At 38.4% G+C, this 23194-nt stretch overlaps 1 protein-coding gene across 4 annotated transcripts in view; it reads right to left on the minus strand.

The window, feature by feature from the left end:
- The window catches only part of LOC126248592 (synaptoporin-like), an 89872-nt gene that overhangs the window by 22184 nt on the left and 44494 nt on the right, over positions 1 to 23194 (minus strand). For 2 of the 4 annotated variants that reach the window (XM_049949712.1, XM_049949713.1), the window contains exons 2-6: positions 22457 to 22492; positions 22133 to 22201; positions 15538 to 15656; positions 8581 to 8770; positions 7545 to 7721 (exon numbers count right to left, since the gene is read on the minus strand). In XM_049949712.1, the coding sequence (XP_049805669.1) occupies positions 7545 to 7721; positions 8581 to 8770; positions 15538 to 15656; positions 22133 to 22201; positions 22457 to 22492 (591 nt within the window). The remainder of the gene's footprint in view (positions 1 to 7544; positions 7722 to 8580; positions 8771 to 15537; positions 15657 to 22132; positions 22202 to 22456; positions 22493 to 23194) is intronic. The other 2 variants (XM_049949715.1, XM_049949714.1) reach the window with 1 other exon arrangement.

The following is a 23194-nucleotide window of genomic DNA, read 5'->3' on the forward strand; positions in this document are numbered from 1 at the left end:
ATTAACTTCCAAGAGCAGAGTTCCATTGTGGAGACGAGGGCATGACTTCACAGGGCGGGAAATGCCACCCATGCCTTTCTGCATAACAAAGGGGTTAACAGTAGTAAAAGTCTGGTTTTCATCTGAACGTGAGACTACTAGATATCGAGGCACAAAAGGAAGAGACAATGAGGCAGGAGCCTCATTCCACTTTCTTTTATGTGAAACACTCTGATAAAGAGAAGGAAAATTAGTCATTGGGAAGAAGTTCCCCATGATTGCCAGCGTCTCTGATGGTGCGCTCCTTCCAGACAGGGAACCTCCAAAGGGGAGGCAGTACAAGAGAGAAACCAATGCAAATGAGCTTCATCAGCCCATGGAGGCATGAGACATATCCCCAAGAGAGGGGAAAAGGACAGGAGACGAGGAGACAAGCAGCACAGAAAGAGAAGCAGTGCTGTGAGGGCTTGGGCTCTGTGGGCGCCAAGCACGTACTCACCAAAGAGCGATGAGTGCCCCTTGGGGTGGGGGTGGGGGGTGTTGTCATAGGTGTAATAAAGTATGGAGCTGTCAGCACCTTCAGTCCAGATGCTAACTTAAGTCAGATACTAACTGTGGCAGTGACTCCACCTGGCAGTAGAACACTGAGTACTTATACTCCCTAAGAATCTAAATAAACTAAATTAGTTCTTTTGAAATTTTGTTCAAACTTTACAGAATGCTTTTTTTTTTATAAAATGATATTGTCCAAATTTCATTTTGTTATTTATCATAGTTTCAAAGATAGAAAATATTACCTAACAATCACAAAAGCCATTGTGGTAATTCAAAACTGATCTAGTAACGACAATAGATTAACTTCCAACATCATATGGAGCTATTATGAAAAATTCAGCTCCTAAACGTCAATTAACCACAATGTTTCGTTTTATAAAAGTTTGCAATTTTTATTTGAAATAATATTTGAACCTTTTAAAATTAATATTCAGTTATATTTTGTTATGTGACAGAGTGGATGAGGGACAAATGAAAATTTGAAATGTTTGCTTTTGTGAAGACCTGTGTGAAATCCAAACTGTAGGAAAAATTCCTGGGAAGAACACGAGTCATAACATGTCTGAGTATGCTTTTGTAAAAGGCAGCTGAAACAGAAGTTAGGAATAGAGGAAGTTTGTTATTTAGTTTTGGAATTATTTCATACTTCATTTGGTTTATAATTAAATCTAATATAATTCAGTGGAACTTTGATTTCACAATTTTCGCAATTCTACACCATAAATTCCTAGCCCCTGTGAAAAACCCGTAAGATCAATACAGAAAATTCCTCCATTTTACGTTTCTTCCTAGTAAAGTTTTCCTCGATTCCAGGTTCTTACTCGACGTCTCACTTGACTTCGTCCCGTTTTCTTCCTATTTATCTTTAATGTGACAAACTGGCAGCAGGCGGGCATCCGGCCACCCCTTACCATTAACCTAGCCAAATCCGTCCCTAACCACGCCGACCTTGTGAATCGTGGGATTAAGGCACCAGCAAGAGATGATGTTTAATGTGACAGAGTTTTAAGTGGCACAAAAGACAGATGGTTCACACCATGGGTGGTGGTGGTTGTGGTACTGAGGGAATATTTTAGGCTGTTGTGGAGAGGGCACATGTGTGAGGAAATGCTGACGTAATCCACAATCAGTGTTACCAGCTTCACTGTGCAATTATGATACAACTACTGCAACTGCAACCTAACAGTGTTAGTGGATAAACAAGACAGTTGACGCGATGTGTTCCCAACTGAGCCAATACATGACAAATGGGGTCCTGCCACCACCTTCTTTTGTGCTACTTACGCACTTTAATCATTCTGCATGTATTTCTGATGTATTCATCAACGGATGTATTCAGCAACAATATCAATCATCACCATTTAAAATTCCAAACACTGAGTCTATAAGAATATACTCTGTTATAATCGAGAAAACATCGCCCATTTCTGGCTAGTGAACTCTTATTGGCAGGCGCCTTGTTAAGTCACCCAGTAACAAGCGCAACCACGACACCACAGTAACACGTAAAATGAGCTCGCATAATGGATGTGTGGAGAGTGGGAGGAGTTCTTCAGTGATGCGAATGCAGGTGGGGGTGAAAGTTTTGTGAAGTGCTGAAAATATACCGTATTTACTCAAATCTAAGCCGCACTTTTTTCCGGTTTTTGTAATCCAAAAAACCGCCTGCGGCTTAGAATCGAGTGCAAAGCAAGCGGGAGTTCTGAAAAATGTTGGTGGGTGCCGCCACAACTAACTTCTGTCGTCGAATATATGTAGCGCCACACAGGCATGCTTTGTAGGCACAAAGATAAATACTGGCACCAAAATCTCTGCGTCAGTAAATAAATAAAAAAAAAAGTGGAAGACGAGCCTTTTTCCTCCGCCCAGAGTTTCGACCCCTGCATTTTGGTACGTTATTCAACGAAGTAAATACAAATTCTGTATTGTTGATCTTCGAATGTAGCAGCATTTCAATGTACTACGAAAATCCGACTGGCAAGACTGTTTGGGATGTTTGTCAATATGGCCAACTCTACGTTCTGAATTTTTTCCTACCTGTGACAAGAGATGGTTGCTAATAGGAGCTTTTATGAATTGTGAATCACATGTAGTATTCTCTTCGCCATAAGATTAATACGAATATAAACATTTAGCCATGTATTGTTTCGTGTTTGCTACTATCTCATTTAAATCCCGTCTGCCTAATAAACTATGAAACTAGAGTGAGACAACAGCAAACACGGAAGAATATACATATCATATGTTTATATTCATATTATTCTTATGCCTGATAGTGATACAGTCAGAAATGAAGCACGGCAACTGACTAGATTTTTAAATCTAAGATGACTAATTTCTGTGCAGAATGTAATGAACTAAAAAGACACCTGCAAAGATTTTCAAACGGAGAAAAATTTTCGCTAAAATTTCGTTCAGATCATCATCTATCATACGCAGTCTATTATTTGGTTCTTGTTGATCATTATCAAAGAAAGCAGTAGTGTAAGTAACAACAAATGTTTCGCTAATGAAATGATTCCTCTCAATTTTTTATTTGTAAGCGGCGGTAGCACGCACAAAAGCAAGCCACGCCGCGAGCAGCGACAGGCCGTAAACACGCACTATCAGAATGCGACAAACAATGCATGACACAGTACAGTAATGCATTTTCAGCTTAGAGTGACGTAAACACCTATAACAAAGAGAACGGCACTTATCAGATCAAAGAAAAATAAGCAATCAATTCAAACCAGACGAAGCACGTGAAAAAGGAAGGATATCTGTATAAATACGGACGGAGCGCTTGACGCGTAGCAATGGCTACCTGGTAAACCGTAACTGCTAAGCTTACGACTCAAACCAAACTACTGCAGCTGTATCGTCATTCATTCGACCTAAATTGTGTCTCATATTACAATTAGACGAACTTTGTTTCGATTCGGAGGTGCGACCTAAAACTTTTCTCTCCCCTTGAATTTCGAGTCTCAAATTTCAGGTGCGGCTTAGATTCGGAAAAATTTTTTTTCCTTGATTTCGAGTCTCATTTTTCAGGTGCGGCTTAGATTCGAGTAAATACGGTACTTTTCATGCAGTTGATGTACCATGACAGAGATGTCAACGGAAACAGAATGTCACACAGGAACAGAATGAGGGTTTTGTGATTGTATATTTTAGACACACTCATGTTCAAATCTGACATCATCATACAGTTGCAACAACAACATACACTACTCAGGCATATACTTTGCACCGCACACACCACACACTGTAGATCGTAAAGAGTGGCAACAGTGATAGAGGGCATGAAGCAAAACTGTAGCACCTGAGCTTTCTTCAAATTGACATTTTACACAGGGTACAGAAATTCACCTCCGATTTCTAATAAGCTTATAACTTCAAGTGGGGACGGAAACTCATTTTTTCACGTTTGTTTCTCTCTACAAGCGTGAAGTAACACTTTAGGAGATGAAGTGTGACTCATAAGAAAAGCATTAAACAATAACAAAAAAGGTGACAAAGTGCGACATTAAGCAAATGTCCGCATTTACGCTTATGGTTTAACCACTTAAGTGCAGTGATGTTTTAGGTTTAATTCAACATGTTCATCAATCTCTGCTATTTTCTAGGTGAGCACAAAGGATGATCTCTCAAAGCTTTTTTTTAAGAACTGATGATATTCATTACCACAAATTAATGTATAAACGTTGTATTGCACATTTAATTTTCTTCACTTACATTTTACTCACACTATTTTAGAGGACTGAAAATTTTCATCACATTGCCAATTAAGTGTGTTTTTGCGCTCTCTCTCTCTCTCTCTCTCTCTCTCTCTCTCTCTCTTTGTGGGGGGTGGTTAACATTTTCCTTGATTCTCTATTTTCTTTAGTTTTACGTTTAGGTCTGGATCACACGAAGACATAAAATAGGGGGTTTCACTGCAAAATGAAGTTTTGCCCATGTAAACTCTTCTAAATGGTGATTGGGTAAGAGAATTGTCTAGAAAGAATTTTCTGATTGTCCATTCAGATCAACAGCCTATCAGATATGATAGTTTTCCATTAGGATAGATGGATGTTATCTGTAAGAGGACACTGCCCAGTGAGTCGCTTCGAAATCATTGTACCAAACATGTTACGATCACTCTTCGCAAATAGTATGTAAAAAGAATTAGAGATGTCAATTCAATTTATTTATCGCTAACAGAAAGCAACTAGAGTGGGAAGCATTTTTGTGAATGTCTAGCAATTTTAAGTGCTTCCATTTGGAATAACTGCATGTGAAATATTCTAGACAAACTTAGAAACACCATGAGGCATGTTTCGCATTCAGATGGAATAGTATGGCGAGCACTTCTGTAAAGGAAGACCTCTGAATTGACCAAATGTTTAACATGTCTAAAGTTGGGGGTCAGTGACTGTTTAGATTGTGAATAATATTCAGGAGGAACTTGCAAAATTCTGGCTGCTTTCATGTGACTATGTGTAGCACATCTTTGTAACTGTAAACTTGCAGTGGAAATATTAGTGCAGACATAAATAGAGACTATATAGCCATTTCACGAGTCTTCATGGCAATAAATAGTCAATATAACTTTAAACATCTTGTTACAAGAAGATAATCCAAACACCCAATAGTTATCATGAACTTTCAAGAAGTTATTTCTAAATTGGGTTTTGGTGGCTCTATCTGGTAGGTATTGGGTGGTGATTTCTTTAACGCTGCTTTGCACCATCTAGATAGTACCTGCTGCGAGACCGTGAAAGGACAATGAGCTGACAAGAATCCTGTCTAAGTAGAAGTAGTGTGAATATAATGACAATATGAAGAAAACTGAACACCATGTCCTGCAACAGTTATGTCACCTACACGATAACACATCTGAAGAGCTATAGGTTGGGCAGCAGATGAAATGTCGATTAATAACAAACAATTTCATAACTTTCCACACACTGAGCTTCCCCAAATTTGTCTTCAACATTTTCAACACAAAATAATGGTTTCATTGCGGAAGTAGTATCCCCATCAGTTGAAGTACACACGAAGTACTGGATTAAGTATTGCACTCCCAGACATCTTTCTCGTTCCCCTTCCCTTGGTGTGGTCACAGAAGGCAGTGATGTTGGGTCTTATCTCTCAACACTGTAATCATCTCTCTCATCTGAAGGGACTATTGCAGCACAAAAATAAAAATTAAATTCACTTCATGTGCGAATATTCTGGCATGGTGGCACCAACTCAGAATCCACTTCTTGCTCTTCATCAGGGCAACCTTTTTGTGGTGCACTTACTTGGAAGACATTGCACTGTTTCATACCAATCTGTAACGTCATTTCAATAATTCTATCTTTCCCACAGCAGATGTCTGCTTGTGTATTTACATCTTTTTTGAAATCTTCTAATGTGCCTATTCCAGTGCAACATACAGTGAAATCCCGCTTTTACACTTGTCAAGAAACTTCAAAAACTGGTGTAAAATGCGGGAAAATGTAAAATGTAGGAAATAATATTTTAAGCCGTGAAAGTTACGTATAGGATACCCCCTTGCACTTTATGTATGATATATGTACTTAAAAGGCATCATCAAAGGACTTGTCAGGGAATTTTTGATTATCTAATAAAAGTTTACTATCTAATAAAAACCACTGATTTAACTGGAATTGATAACTGTCTAGGAAGTGGAAACATTTGACTTCATTTCAAACGTCATAATCGATGTTTTTGGAAAGCCTGCAGCTGTCATTCGTTATTTAAATAATGAAATACTGCACTAGTTACGCATTTTTTCATGCTTAGCATGATGCGTTTTGAGGTTTTTTTTCTCGTTGTCAAGTGCAAATATGCAAATAAGTATTTTGTATGGTGTTTGAGTATGTGTTATTCTGCGTCTGTTGCACTGTACTCTTTCTTGAGGTTATCAGGTACTGTGCCTCATCAGTTATATAGAAACACACACACACACACACACACACACACACACACACACACATTGTTTGTGTAACCTCACAAAAAATACATACATAAATACTGCACTTGACAGCGAGAATAAATTCTCGAAACACGTTTTGCTCAGCACAAATACAACATGTAACGGGCACTGTGTGTACACTAAAAACATTTGAGCAATGCAAATAGAATGACTGTGTCAACTAGCGCTCCATGTGGCCATATGCCGAGACGCGCTAAATTTGGTTTGATAAAGGTGTCACGATGATCACAACAATCACAAAACTGCATTTCTGCAGTAGACACAGTTTGGAAAAGGTTGTGATTGGTCATGATATCTTCATTCGAACGAACCTAGTTACTCCTCTCAGCCACCACACCAAGTACAGCTTGGCAGCGGCGGGAGATATGGCACAAATTGTTACAGCTTTTACTCGTTTACCAGTTCAAATTCGCTGAATAGAGTGCCCTGGTGTCAAGAAATGTAACCACTTAATATATGTGAACACTACTGGACAGCAAACAATATGCCAGCATCATATTTTCTCCACAAACATCTTTTCTTAATGCATAAATTGCAGGAAAATTATAAATATGTTGATGCAAAATCAGGTGCAAATTAATATTGTGGGCATAGGAAATTTGACGGAACTGATAAAGTTATGAACAGTGGGAAAACGTTAATTCTGGGAACATAAAAGCGGGGTTATACTGTATTATTGTTTATAAGGATTCTTACCAGTACCTATCCTTTTGGCCTCACTCAGTCTTAATATACTCAACTTTCACTATGAGCTCTATTTGGTCTTCACATTTTTACAGGTAAATTACGTGCGCAAATTTTTTATTCCCCCCTCCCTCAGTTAAGTTTTATTTCACCCAGTATTTGATGCATCCCTAAAGGCCTCTTAACACAATTTTTATACTTAAATATAAAAATTACTCCTATTAGAGCTGAAATTTCACTTATAATTCTACCAGAGAAAGCTATGAGCTTACGAAGTTGAACTATAGTTATCTGTTCATGATTTGTCTTTAAGTGAATGTGATCAGACATCTAACTCCAATTTGGTTTGCATACTTACAATAGATATATCAAGACTTGAGAAGCTGCCACCAACAGATACTGAACAGGTAATTTGTTTGCAAAAGCTAGTAAGGAAAGAAGGGTTTGTAGCCATCTTTATCTGACTTAGTCCATTAGCCCAAGCAGCACTTCCAGACAACCACAATACAGCTAAAACAACAGTGGCAACAAAATCCTGAAAATATAAAAACAGAAGAAAACATTAAATCACCAATAATGTTTCAGAGAGTTTAAGAAATTAAACGATACTAAAATGATCTAATACACAACAAGGAAAGGGGAGGGGGGGGGGGGGGGGCACAGACAGGTAAAGGGGCAGACACAGTGAGAGGTTGTTTACAGAAGGAACAGTGTCAGTGTATGGCAAGGAAGATGGAGGGTGAAGGGAAGTAGATGCTGATTGGTAGAATGGGAATTGAGGGTAGTAAATCAGTTAAAGTGAGGTTAGAAGAGTGGGTCAAATCTAAAGCTGGAAGAGAGATTAGAGCTGGAGGTGGGGTGATTTAATGGAAGAATGACTTGAGTTATTAAAGTAGTCCAGCTAGTTTCTGACTAAAGGGCAAATGTATACAATGATCTAAGAATAGCTGGGCGATATTTATTCAAATGTACTTCATACATATAAGTATGGCAAAGAAATTTTCGACAGAATGAAAATAATTTAGAATCAAAGACGACCACTCGCGAAATTGTGGAACTGTTGAGTCCTTAACAAGCATGAAAACATTGCTATCTTTCAGATATATTCTTTGATGAGCTAGAGAGCATGCACACACGCTTGTGCAGTCTCAGCACTGTGTGTGTGTGTGTGTGTGTGTGTGTGTGTGTGTGTGTGTGTGTGAGAGAGAGAGAGAGAGAGAGAGAGAGAGAGACAGACACATCTGTTCGAAAGCTAGTGAAGTTTTCAGTCTTTTTAGTATGACTGTCAATGACTCAACACTTCTATTTGGTAAATGGTCTCTTGCACACAAATCTTTTTGTCAAACAAATTCACAGTTGATACAACAACTCACAGTAATGTCCAAATTACTTACAGCACGTGGCAGATGATCATTGCTTTGGTACATAGCATCAAACAGCACGTACACCACAGTAATCAAGATGCAGTAGATGAATGCCAAAACACCAGCAGCAACAAAGAACTGGGCATCTGATGATGAATTTCCAAGCAAATAAAAATCTAATGGTGGGTCACATGGCACAGTTGTACCTTCACGATCTAACCTGGAATAAAACAAATATGAAGCCTTTCTTTAGTAAGGTGAGTGTTCCTTTTAAGTGTCATAAGAAGTAGTATTCGTGAATTAATTCCACATCAAATGAGAAAATTAACACACACTACTAAATTTTAGATACTGTTGACATACATTTTCATTCCCAATTAATGAACCAGGCTGTTACTCCTCAAGTGTGATTGGTGTTGCTATATGCATGACTCCTGGTACGTAGAAGCACACACAAGTAATAGAGCACGTAAGTGTCTTGGAACCCCAAATCACTTCTTCAGTTATGAATGAGTTGGTCTCCCTCTCACTCTCCGTGTGTGTGTGTGTGTGTGTGTGTGTGTGTGTGTGTGTGTGTGTGTGTGTGTGTGGTAAGGGCGGCAGGTATTTTTTTTATAAATTCCTTTTGTACTTTGTTTTTATCGACTGCAGGGAGCTGTTCTTAAATACATTCTGGTCAGCCCATCTGTCTCCAAATTCTTTAAACATATCAGGCATGATTAAATTTGCAAAACAAAGGAGGCAATGACTTACTACCAGCTTGTAATGAAGATGTAAGTGACAACAAAATGGAGGAGGAGAGAACGTTGGGGTTTGACATCCCTTTGACAACTGGGTTATTAGAGATGCAGCACAATCATGGGAAACCTAAACCTGGATAGCTGGATGCAGATTTGGATCTTTGTTCTCCTGAATGAGTCTAGTGTGCTAACCACTGTGCCACCTCACTTGGTATATTAATGAAGACTTAAGTGTCTTAATGTCCTCAAAATAGAAAACATGGTTTTATTACAGTAGTTGGAAGACAAACAATTGAATTTATGAATGGAAACAAATTAACACCTGAAGAAAGGGCAAAACTCCAGTGGTTACAAACAACTCCATGTTAACAGTATAATGAGATCAAATAAACCTTCAAACTCTTCTCAGATTAAAGAAATCAGTGCAGCTTGCAGTATAATGAAGGAAGTATACTTTCAGGTGAGAGAAGATACTACACTAGGTACGTGGCAGTTATTAGAATGAAATATGGAGGAACAGACTGGTAGTGAAGAAAAGTAACTGCTCACCCATTTTGTACACACAGTTTGTTCTGCGGAATTATAGATAGATTTCTCAAGCCACCATTTGGTGTATTGCGGAAGGTGTATCTGTGCACAAGTGTAATTTTCTCCTGTCCTTCCAGCCACAAAAGGTGTTGACTACTGGCATGTGGCACAGAGAAACATGCAACACGAAATCATGAACTTTCACACTTGCTGTCCACATTTACATTACCATGCCACCATAATCATCAGTTACCATCAATTACTGGTGCTACACTCAAAATTTATTGGTGAACAAACTTGGGACAATACATGTCATACTTCTTTGCATCAATGTAGTTCCTCTTTAACTCAAGCTAATACACAATTTTATTCTAAAGCATTGTTCATATGTTTTACACATTTTACAAAATATATCTTTCATAAAGAAAATGCAGTTTCCCAATATTCACCAATGGACTGAATCCTCTCCTTTGATTGAACCACAAATGAAGCTATAGGACACCGCAGTTTTCCATACCATGTATTCTTGCTCAAAGCACTTTCCCAACATAACTGACTCAAGTTACTACAACATCGATATGCACACCAAATACTGCTAGATTACAAGAATGTTAAGTTACACTGTGCCACATGGTCCACTAACATTTATACCGAAAATATGGTAGCAGTTCACAACAAATGAGAAACAGCGGACAACATCCGTATTTTATCTCCACATGTTACCTTATAGTATGCGGTGTTAAGTGCCAGGTCCAGATGGCACCCCAATTTGGTTTTTTGACTAATTCTCTATGGCAATGGCCCCTTACTTAGCTTGCACTTTTGTGGATCAATTCTTCTACCCTTTTTGTACATGGGTGGAACTGTGCTTTCTCCCAAACACTGGGCAAGAGTTTTTGTTCGACAGATCTATCATGGATTATAGCTAGAAGAAGGGTTAACTCAGCTGAAAATTCAATAAAGAGCCTGATGCGGATGCCATCAGGCACTGGAGCATTGTTCAATTTTAACGATTTCAGCTGTTTCAACATTACTGACAAAAATACTTCACTCATTTGTTTGGTGGTACAAGGATTAAACTGGGACAATTCTCCCAGGTGTACCTTCGTAAAGACACATTTGGAAACAAACATTTCAGCTCGTGGTTGGCTACCTTCTATTTCAGTTCCTATCTCCTTCACTACGGACTGGACACTAACTTTAGTGCCACTAATGAGCCTTTATGTATGACCAGAATTTCTTTGGGTTTTGTGAAAGATCATTTGACAATATTCTGCTGCAGTTTTCATTGCATCAGCCATTAATCACTCTGATTTTAATACTGTCACCTGTGGGAGACATTGCTTTAGATTTTTCACCGATACATACGGTTTTCTACAGCTATCATTAGCTGGATTAGATGAAGAGTCACCTAATCTAAAAAGCCCTTGCGTGCACCACACACAGAGTCAGGTACCTGGGCAGCAGCCTCTGATGTGTAGTGCAAATACGACAATTAATGGGGCCCTACAGTTCTCAAGCCCATGGTTGAAATCCAATAAGTCACAGCCTAGCTTGTCAAAAACCTTCTAAGTATCTGGTCCAGTCCTACACTTGGCTAAGAACCAAGGGGCCACAGTTAGTTATGTGGACAATGCTGCAAATTGTGAGCTATGTTGAAACACTGTGCACAAGGCTGGTGGTCTCAGCCTTTTCTGCCCATTGCTGGAATAATAAAAATATGATCTTGGAGCCCAGACAACAGGCACCATTTGATCCAATCTACAACAGTCTGCAGCTTGCATCTTGTTCCATCATGATGGTGAAAAATATATATTTCTTTGTGTGTGTGTGTGTGTGTGTGTGTGTGTGTGTGTGTGTGTGTGTGTGTGTGATGCTGTCCTTTCCTGTCCCTTGCTGACATTTCACTAAGGCATACCATCATCTGCCAATGATCAATAGACCCCTAGACTTTTGCATTTGCCCCCTCTTGACACTGAACAAAACAGGTGATGTAAGTCCCCTACATCGGTTTAAATGAAAGACAGCATCTGTAACACGTTGGTGAGGGGGATCAGTATAATACCTTGTGTCCTCTCTGGTCCCCATCCACATTGTACGGGACACCTGCATCCACCATTTAACCATCACTTGCTGTCAAGTGGATGATCAATGACAGATCATGTAATTTCTGTGGAGGGACAGGATCTACAAGAGATAATAGTACTTGAGGTGCCATTGGTAGTGGTACCACAGGTACCCGACTCTCTGGAGCGCTTCCTACACGCGGATTCATAGCAGCTATCAATTTTTTACATGGAGTATGTTCCCAGATATGTGAGAGGCTAACAGGGAACCCCTTGAGTGTGACGTTGCGAAAGGCCACAGATGTTTAAAGCATTCGACACCCCACATACTGTCTACTATGCAACAACAATATTGGCTGCCAGGGGGTGGGACTGGATGTATCCAATGGCGAGCACAGCATGAGGCTGCAGAGCAGAGTTGCAATGCTTAGGCGACGAGTAATCGACTCCAGTGCTACTGGTATTGATAAAAAGCAGAGCAATGGCAACAGTAAACAAAGCAAACATTGGTTTGGGTGGTTAATTTTGGGGACGAAACAGCGAAGGAACCATCCTGGCATTTTCCTGAAGTGATTTAGGGATATCATGGAAAACCTAAATCAGGATGGCCATATCTGGGTTTGAAGTGTCGTCATCCTGAATGCGAGTCCAGTGTGCTAATCACTGCCCCACCTTGCTCTATGCAAACCCACCTCGCTCTGTGTAAACATTGCATTGCATCTACAGCAACAGTTGCTGAAGTTGACATTTTTTCAGTAAGGAATGCAAGGAATTTCACAGAGCGAGAAAGAAGTGGCAGATGAAATGTTAGTGTCTCTGCAAGATGAGTCACTGGAATGCGAGGTTTCGTTGCTTGACTGTGGGGACAATTTACCTTAGGAGTACAATGATAATACATGCTTAAGAAGTGAAAGTGATACCAAAAAAGGTGTCTAACCATGTAGTTTATCACCCTTGTCAGACAGGAAGCCACAATTCCTGCATACAGTGAAATGTAGTAAAGGGCAATCCAAGGAGCAGGTGCTAAACATAATTAAGTACATGGAAGATCATCTGCAGCATAGTAAAAAAAAGTTATGAACAGATTTCATTAAGTCTGCAGAAGAACGACGGCGTAGTGTATCAGAACAACAATGGATATTCAAGGGAGGGTAAGCCGCACTTGTCACAAAAATTGATGTTTGTGCATTTCATTTCAAGGATGCTTGATACAATTTACAAATGTGCACAATAGTGACCCCCTACATTACGCATGCCTAACTGCACATGACATAGATTACAGTGATTTCAAGGGAAGCAATGGATGGTTGCAGAGCCTCAAACAGTGATAAAATTGGAAGACAACAAAATTTCATACAAAGCGTCCATTTGACGACATATAGCAAATTGCTCAATTGGCCTGAAACTTTGTAGATGAGAAACAAAATTATCCCTTTGTTCAGTACAAAATATGGTTTCAACTCCAACCAATCTGGATTTGAAGAGAAACTGCATATGAAAGGAACACTGGAAATTAGAGGTTCACAAAAGTTTTATCAAAATCAGCCACATTCAATGCCTTAATGCATTTGTATGCAGTTATGCTGACTGTTAACCTGGATGGTAAATTGGCTGCAAAGTTATTTATTGTTGTGCAAGAAGTTGGAGGTTCTCTGTCCCCTGGAGTTCTTTCTCATGTGTGTGATCTTACAAAGGCAGCAGAAAATATTTATATCACAGCAAGCAGGAGTGGGGAAAATGGATGTAAAAGAACTACAACTATGATATGAGCACTACTTTTGGCCAATAGTTGGTCAAAATAACTTGCTTTTGCATGATTCCTGGTCTACATATAAAAATGATACTCCTTCAGAGCAAACTATCCCTACTGAAAAGTGTGTGCACTGCAATTCATACCACTGGAAACACTGGACAAATTCAGCCTCTAGATGTTTGTTTTTTCCATGCCTACAAAACATTATTGCACTATCTGTAGGTTTCATTATTGCACTATCTGTAGTGTTTCACGATAAGCTCCAGGACAGGCTGTTTCGCATTCAGTTGCGGTACCTCTGCACATAATTTTTCTCTGGTCTTTCCAGTGAGTCTATGCTGCACTCAAGTCTCCAAATTATTTTTTTAGTGACTATCTTGAAGGCGACTATTCCACATGCTTTTTTTTGCCTCAGCGAAGCAAGTTCTAATACATCCACAAACTTTGCTACCCTCTTCACAGGATGACTGTCAGCACACCTTTTTTTGTGCTTTGTGCTCCAGTTTACACACAGTGTGTATGATAGGAAATACCCTCTACTATCTCCATGGACAATGGGAACTCTTCAACTTCAATCAGCATTTGTACACTGTGTTACACTCTAGTACAGCAGCCACTATCCCCCTCGCCCCCTTTTTTTCTGTTGCTCATACATTTAACTTTTCCACTACGAACACACATTTGAAGAGGTTCATGATCCTTTCATCTGAATTTTAGCCACTATTACTCAACAATAATTCACCTTGTTCCAAACTAAACATTATAGCTTCTACTTCAAATATGACACTACTGCCCTCTTATCTCACTTGCTGAACACAGATTTTTCTGTAACCTTAATAGCTCATTTTAATACCAGTTAGTACTGATAAGACTGATGCCATCTGACCGAGAACATTTGTGAAAAGTGTACGCTTATATATAGCCGATAAATCTAATACATTTCTAAGACTGTCTATTTTCTGAATTCCCTAAGGTGAACTTATTTTGAAATAAGCTTCTAGTGGTTTAACTGATAATTTGGTCTTATCTGCCACATATGAAATTTACATTTTCTGCTAAATGTCACTAGTACATGCAAAGGAGTTAGTTGGCTAGTAGATAGTGAAGTTTTTGCCCGCAAACATATCGGACAGGGTTCTAGTTCTCACACCATTCAGAAAAACCAAAGTACAATATCTCACTTTGTTCCCAAACAAGAGACTTAGGTAACACTTGTCCACTTACTGCATTGTACACTAGAGCACTGCATTTGCATTTATGAATAGCTGATGAAATAATGCTCACATTCAGTCTGCAGCTAACATCACATTAATAATGAAACATTTTGGAGAGAACAGATGAAAGATTTACATTGAGGAACACAGCAACCGATTCTTATTTTCAGCTTTGTTTGGAAAAAAAATTGTTATAACCGATTAAGTTAACTGTACGGACTGGAAACAGAAAGGAAGTTGAAGGTGTCATGGTAATGGAAGCTCAGCACAATGCAAATTCGCAGTCTATGTGCAAGTGAGAGCAAGTGACTATGAACAGCACTCATGTACTTTTGTCTTTAGTCAAGGCAATGTGTCATTTTCAGCCGTTTCCACCAAGCTATGTGAAGTTTATTTGTGCACTACCACAACATCACCATGTGCAAACTAGTTTGTCAAGTGTGTCACACCTGCAAACTATCATACACTTCCTTCATTAAAATATTCTACTATAAATTACACATCAACTAAAATTCTAATATTACATGACAATTTACTTGTGGTTGAAACTCTGTAAAGTGCACAACATGCACTTCTCATACCATTGTAGCCTTCCAAGTAGTCTTATGATTTCTTAATGATGATAGTTATACCACAGAAACTGTAATGTTACCAAGATCTGTTACATAATTTATAGTCACACTTACCTAAATGGATAGGAGATATCCAGTTCAAAGTTTCCAGTATTGTTGCTGTTGCATGAATACTCAACTCTAACTTTGTTAGTATATCCTGTAGTGGTTGCAAATGCACATATCGAAAATACCTGAAAAAGTTAGTACACACAAACTGTAAAGCATTTCTCCACACAAAAGCAACATGTGTTTTAAAAAAGGCGCACACACACGCACGCGCACTAACAAAAATTCAAAAACAGGAGGTAACTGTATTATAACAAAATTTTTGTACTCTGCAAAAAATTATTTTACAGTCCCTTAATTTCCACATAGGTAACTGGTAGTGCAAGTCTCAAAGACAGAAACCATTAAGATCTGTATATGTCACCTGGTATATCCAAAAGAATTAATCTATGCTCCAGCAGGATGGCCACTGTAGTGAAGAAAGACTAATCAGAGAAAAATATAATCACAGATATTAAAAATACTTCAGCATTAAATTGTTAACAAAGAATTTTGAGCTAAAAACCACTTAGCATCATGTATACAAGAACAAATTCACATTTCTTTCTTCTTTCTGAATTGTGAAATAATTTTACTAAGGACTGATAGACCAATCTACCATATGAATTCTACATTATTTCTTTGACCCTATTGTCCCTCTCAAACGCATTTGATTAGCACAATGCTGAAATGGGATGTTGCGAGTACTTGCGGTTCATTTATAAACCAAATGTGGCACTAATTTTAAACTGAAGTTACATTTTTCTTATAAAATGTTTATATAATCAGCAAAGTTGAAAAAAATTGTCCACATTCAACAGTATGTCACAGCATAAAGATGATGACCCACTACAGCAGGAATATCTCACTATGGTTCAAATATTACTCTTCATCTAAATGAATTGCAGTAATTTGTTCAAATCACTTATGATAGCAGTTGAGACAAACATCTACAGAATATCACCACACATTACTGCTAATTATTTTTGTTTGTCCATAGTAAGAAAAAGTCAAAATAGGGTGCCCATTTACAATATACATTCCAAACATGCACCTTAGTTATATGGAGGCTTCTATCCTCTCAAGGTGTCACTCCAATTTAGTTACTAGGAAAAGCAGTTTGCAGTCACCTCTACACATTATATTATATTCTCCTCCTGTGATATGCATCTGTGATGTATTACCTGTTTCAAGGGTGTGCCTGAAAGGATTTTCCTTTGAATCAGATGATGTATTAACCACAATACACATGCTTTAAGAAAGTCCTACCCAAAATGAAAGTAAGTGCTGTGTCCTTATTTCTGACTTACTAGAGGCATTAAATAAACACAAAGGACCATCAGAAATAAGTAATCCACAGTTGCCTAGGATATAAGATTTTGTTCATACAAACCTTTCTCTTTAACTATATTACTTATGCCTATTTTTGCTTCTTGTTTCAAGGCAGCCACAATGTAATGACCTAATTCCTCTAGAGCTCCAGAAGTAACTCTGCAGTCTCTGGTGACAACACAATGGATTCGAGTACTAACTACACACAGCTTCTTACAAGGGAAACTCCCCATCACACCCCTGTCAGATTTAGTGGTAAGAGGGCCTAGTGGACAGCCCATCAAAAACTGGACACAGATCAAGCATGATAACAGGAAGAAGGTGTATTGAACTGGGAAAAAAGCAGAATAGATACAGTTAACAGTCCAAGTATAGAAAGTGCAACATGAGCACTTTCGAGCAGATGGCATCGTGGTAGAGTGGTCATGGTGTTGGATTGCAAAGGAGGTGAGCTGTATTCAAACCTTCCTCGTGCCAACATTTTTTCTGTGCTTTTTTTTTAGCTGTTCAATGTATTCAGATTTGTGTCTGTGTCATGGTGTAATGTCCGTTTGCAATAGCGAGGTAGAGGGAACGGATCTATAATCAAAGTTGAGAGAGATGCTTCCTCACCTGATTGAGGTGTTTGTACGAATGTGAATGTGATTACTCCTAAGGAAATGATTGAAACATAATAGTTTGTCACATAAGCTGTGACAAATTAATGCAATAGTTTCACAATCATACGATTTCTCTGTCTGTCAGAATATTTGTTTTTAATGTTTTTGAAGTTGCGTACCATTTTGGAAGTTTTGACTGTTAAATTCCTTTGTTGTAACATAGTTCACTCTTTTATTTGTTGTTTTCATTTCTGTGAGATGTCTATGTCGTATCTCATCTGCTCTCACTATTTGTCACATTTACTTGCGGCGGTATGCTTATAACCTGACTGATATTCTATAACCAGTGCACAGTATGACGACTAACAAGACTACAAAAAGAGAAACATTTCAATGACCAGATTGACAGTTCATAATTCATAGTGTTGAGGGCAAAAATAAAAAGAAAATCAATAACACAAGGGAGTTCTGAACCCAGCTCTTCCGCTATGTAGTCAATACTGTGACCACTTATCCATGACACAGTGGCTATTTCACTTCCCTCGATGTTGCAGTTGTTAGGCTTTGACCACATACTCTTTCTATTTTGCTTTTTTCTTCATGGTTCAGTACACCTTCCTGTTTTCATATTTGATCTGTGTTCCATTTTTGACATGCTATCCACTGGGTCATATCATTAAATCTGAGGAGGGTGCAATGGGTATTTTTCCCTTGTTAGATTTATACATGGTGACTGTAACATCCAAGAACAGAACTGTTCAACCTTTCAAAAGCCACAACAGATCTAATTAACAATGACGTCAGAGTTAAAAACAAGGAACATTATATTGCATCACAACGAAAGAAGACTGCTTTCTGCACACAAGACAATTCATAAAACTGGCCACTTAAGGGTGGACTGTCGACATACAGGCTCCACACAGTCTCAATGCAGCTGCAATGGATTTCTACTTCAATTATTGAAGGATCATCTGCATGGGCAACAGTTTTGAGACAAGCTTGCTGCACGCACAAAGAAGTCTTAAGGTAAACAAATTTAAGAGTTTCAAGAATGTATAACTGTTTCATGAAAAAACATCAGAGGTATCATTCATTTCATGACATTTCTGAAGATTAATTTTCTTCTGAATGCCACTATTAATTAACATAATGACTCTTCAGGATGACTTTTCAACAACACCTGTATCATATGTTTATCTTTCTACATTCCTTTACTGACAAATTAAGAGCGTTAACACGGAAAAAAGGAGACTGCAGTTACTGGAATAATACATCACAGTCATTTGTGAAGATGGAGCATCTGAAGGTATCTGCAAAATAATCAAAATCAATATGCTGATCTTTAAGTGCTAGTGCATGTTTAGTATCTGCTGGTAGTGCTACCATCAAATTGACACTGATGTCCATCACACTTAGGTGATAATGCTCACTACACTTACAGCAGTGAAGTACAATAGAGATGTAAGATTTATGAACTTGTGTACAACTGCTGTGGCAGTCCACTGTACTTAGGGTAAGATATGCTTCAATTGCTATGGTTGTCCACCAGTGTTAATTAAATTCATCTAATGAGACTAAATTTGAAGCAAATTCCTTGTGTTCCTGTAATACTGCCTTAAGCTGGCAGTAAATCTGCATTCTACAATTTATTAGATTAGTAATGGTCATTGTTCCCACAACACTGTTATATCTCATGTACAATTTTTATGGAGCTATCATCTGGGTGGCAACACAATAAAAATTCATAAGTAATGATTGTACTCTTAATGCTATTTTAAATTTTGTATGTGATATAAGTCATGTATTATCCCATAAGAACACTCCAGGTTCATTTCATTAACCTGACAAGTAATACATGTAAATAATAAAACATACACAATTTAGAATTCACCAAATGTGGTTATTGCAAAGAACAATGACCATGTCCTATATCTCTTCTAATACTCTAACCTGTAAGGCACATGAAAATTTTCCTTGGGAAACGGGTTGATACACAATACTGCTAGCAGTAGGTGTTTAACACAGAGTTCTAAGTTCATAGTTAAAACAAAAAAAAGGGGGGGGGGGAAGCATTTTATTAGTAACAATGGAGGACTGGGATGGCTGGTATATACCACATTTACCCAATTACAAGATGAGGTTTTTCCAAACTTAATCATTATAAAAATACAGGATCCTCTTACACTCTCATATTAAACTACTACTGCTGAGGCCAAGGTTTTTACATTGTGCAGCAGATTCAGCTCTGGTGATTGAAGTCACATGCAGATTTATTTTGAGGAATTCTGAAGGGTTGGATGGGCAACAGTGACATCAGTTTGGTTGAAAATTAGGATGAATGTGGGTAAGGGAATGGTGAGCATACAGCAAATTCCATCATGCTGCCAACTGTGCTGAACATCAAGTTTAAACTGCTGCCTGAATATCTTTGTAGCCTTAGTCACAATAACTGTAAAATTGGACAAATACTCAACAGTAGCATGCATTTCTGCAGGAGAATTTAAAAATCAATATAGGGGCCAGAAGTGCACAGCACTGTTAACACTTGCTGTGATGTATGATGGGAACGAAACTGGGTGGGGGAGGGGGGGGGGTAGCTATTTGTTCTGCATAGCCAAGGTGTGTGTGGCAGGCATCTGAGATGTTTGTATGCGAGAGACAAAGAAATAGTGTTACATTCTCACATCCACATAGTAAACAGAACCCCAGAAATTTCAACATATTCAGATCAAACACCTAAATATCTGTGAGGATCTTTTAATGATGACCAACTCATTCGCAGCAATTTAAGCTGTGCTATTAGATCTTAATCTTACCATGACCTCATAATTTACAAAATATGTGGGGGGGGGGGGGGGGGAAGTTAAGCATTAGATCTCAGTTCATGATTTCTTTAGATTAGAGCAAAAACTCAAATTTTTTTGTTACTTTTTTGATGGGTATAAAAAAAATAACTGTATATCATCACATTAGTTTTGTGTAATACTACATACAAAAGAACAGCTCTACAACAAACTTCATCTGAATGCAGCAAGCAACTGCCAATATCTATTTACAACATAACTGACAGAGCCAGAGGAACTGCAATGCCCAACTCGTGATTTATGTGGCAATTTAGTTAAATATTCACCATCTGGTTCACATACAGTTATAATAATTTCAAATTACAGGATTTGCATGCAGAAGGTTCAGACAACACCTGCCAGGAGTCTGACTGATGATCAGTATTGTATTAACACAGATTTTAGTACGTCGACTTCCCCTGGCAAACTTGCTGGCCAAGGTAGGGATTGGCAAGCACTAAGACAAGCAGTAGGAACTCTCACCATGTGTGGACAGGCATTACCTTGCTGAAAGGAGAGTCTAAAATGGCTTACCATGAAGGGCAACAAAATAGTGTTTAGCGTATTGTTGATGTACCACTGCACTGTAAGGATGCTGTGGTTGACAGTCAAAGAGGCCCAGCTATGAAATGAAATTGCACTCCAGGCCATCACTCCTGGCTGCTGGACCATATGGCAGATGACAGTCCGGTGGTATCCCTCTGCTGTCCGAGGTGTCTTTAGACAAGTCTTCACTTCTCACTGGGGCGAAATTTGAAGCAGGATTCATCACTGACAACAATTCCACTAGAGTCAATGAGCTTCTAGGCCAAATGTGTCAGACTCCACTGCAAATGGGCTTGTTGATGTACAATGGTCAATGACTGTCGGCGCACATGGCACCTGAGTGTAACAGCCTTCCCCCTCCCCCCCACACCCCTTTCTGTGAGCTGCCTATTAATGGTCTTCGTGGTGACAAGCACCATTTGCACATCAGATCTCTGATAATAATTCATATCTCTAGGTGAACTGCTTCCTTCTTGATGCCGTGTTCAGCCAGGGTTCACCCATTTCTGCTCACACTTTTGAACAGTGGCATCGCTCTACTTAAATGTCTATCGATTCGCCTATTACTCCAACTGGCTTCTTTGAGCCCAACAACCTGTCCCCTCTCAAACGCTGACATCTGCAGATACTGTTTACATACCTGACTGCGAGGCATAGTTAATATCCAACTGAGTACATGGAATGAAACTAATGACGACTATGCCCTGGTATTGACATATTCCCTCTTTACTATCCTTGCTAGCTGCATGGTGAAATTGAGCTGCAGCATTAAGACCTTCATCTATTGGCTGCCAAAATTTACAATTTTCATTTTCTATTGATACTTGTATGAATATCAATTTGTGACCTATTTGGATAACTCCTTTGTGGTGAGATTTTTTGTCTTTGAGTGAATTTTGATCAGGCCTAAAGTTGGAACCTATTACACACCAAACCTCTAGGAATGGGCTGTCTTTGGAGGAGGTCGAGTGTATAGCCTGAAGTTTATACAGAAACACAATAACTCTATATGGCACTGTAACTGCACAGATCTAAACTGATTGTGGGTAGCAAGAATGTCTTGTCAACTACACTCTTTAACTAGACCTTAATGGAGTATACCATCAAGAGGGAAACAGATGGCAAGCCCTTTGGAAGCAATTTATCACATTACAGTGTGAAACAAATAAACATGCCACTACACTGCATGCATAATGCGAATGATGCCACATCTAATTAAGAGTTTAATACTGAATTATGTGATCACTGTGAGCCGCAGTCTTATCAATAAAATGTTTATGGTAATTACTTAAATATACTTACAAACTGCAATATGCGCATAACTCCTCTTGGTTCCTTGAACACACTTGTGTTCATGCCAGTCTTCACACCCTAAAACAATTATTTTAACATCAATAAAATTTATGATTTTTTAGTTATGCTTTAAATGGTCATCACATAAAATTAGAAAATTATGTAACAATTAGATATAGCAATCACAGGCATGTGGTGCTAATGGCATAATAGTGTAGTCACTGTACAATGGAAGTTTGAGAACTTGCAAACAATGTTAGGACTGAACAAATAGTGACAAAAATGGTTCTATAATTGCTAATTATAGAGCAAAAGAAGGAGAAGAAAAAATACCTCATATGGTACTCCAGGGGCCCCTAGTCCAGGCGGCTGCTTGCAAACAGGTTTTACCATCGTCAGTTAATATACCACAAAATAACAAAAATTTTCTTACGCAATGGTTTACATGCACAATGCACCGTTTATGTAGAATTTTAATTCACATGATGAAAAAGAAATTTTCATAAGCATCATTATTACATAAAACTAATAAACACACACATTTGTTATATATTAGGCCATTAGAGAGCATGCACCAGGATTGCAGGAGGTAATCAGAAGTGGCCTATAAAAGGAAACATCCCAGAAATTGTCTTAACCACTTTTGAGAAATCACAGAAAACCTGAATTCAGGTGATCAGAACAGGATTTGAACCATCATCATCCAAAATGCAAGTCCAGTGCCTCACCACCGCACGACATTCAGTTTTTGTGATACTATGCATTAGAGATATCTCATCTGTTTCTCCACTATGAATCACAAAAGAAAGAAACCTTAACTACATTCTATTTTTAGAATGAATCTTCCACTCTACAGCAGAGTACATGCTATTTGAAGCTTCCAACAGTTTAAAACTATGTTGGATAGCTCATTTGGTAAGAACACTGTCCACAGAAGGTAAGGTTCTTTGTAAGTGGCCTTTCCCATTTTTAATGTTAATATATGTGTAAAGCATTTCTGAATCACTTTCTTTTCTTTCGAAGACAAGATTTACTGGTACAACTAATTTACTGAACACACAAGTTTAAGGA

Source organism: Schistocerca nitens, chromosome 3 (assembly GCF_023898315.1).
Source record: "Schistocerca nitens isolate TAMUIC-IGC-003100 chromosome 3, iqSchNite1.1, whole genome shotgun sequence".
Lineage (NCBI taxonomy): Eukaryota > Metazoa > Arthropoda > Insecta > Orthoptera > Acrididae > Schistocerca > Schistocerca nitens.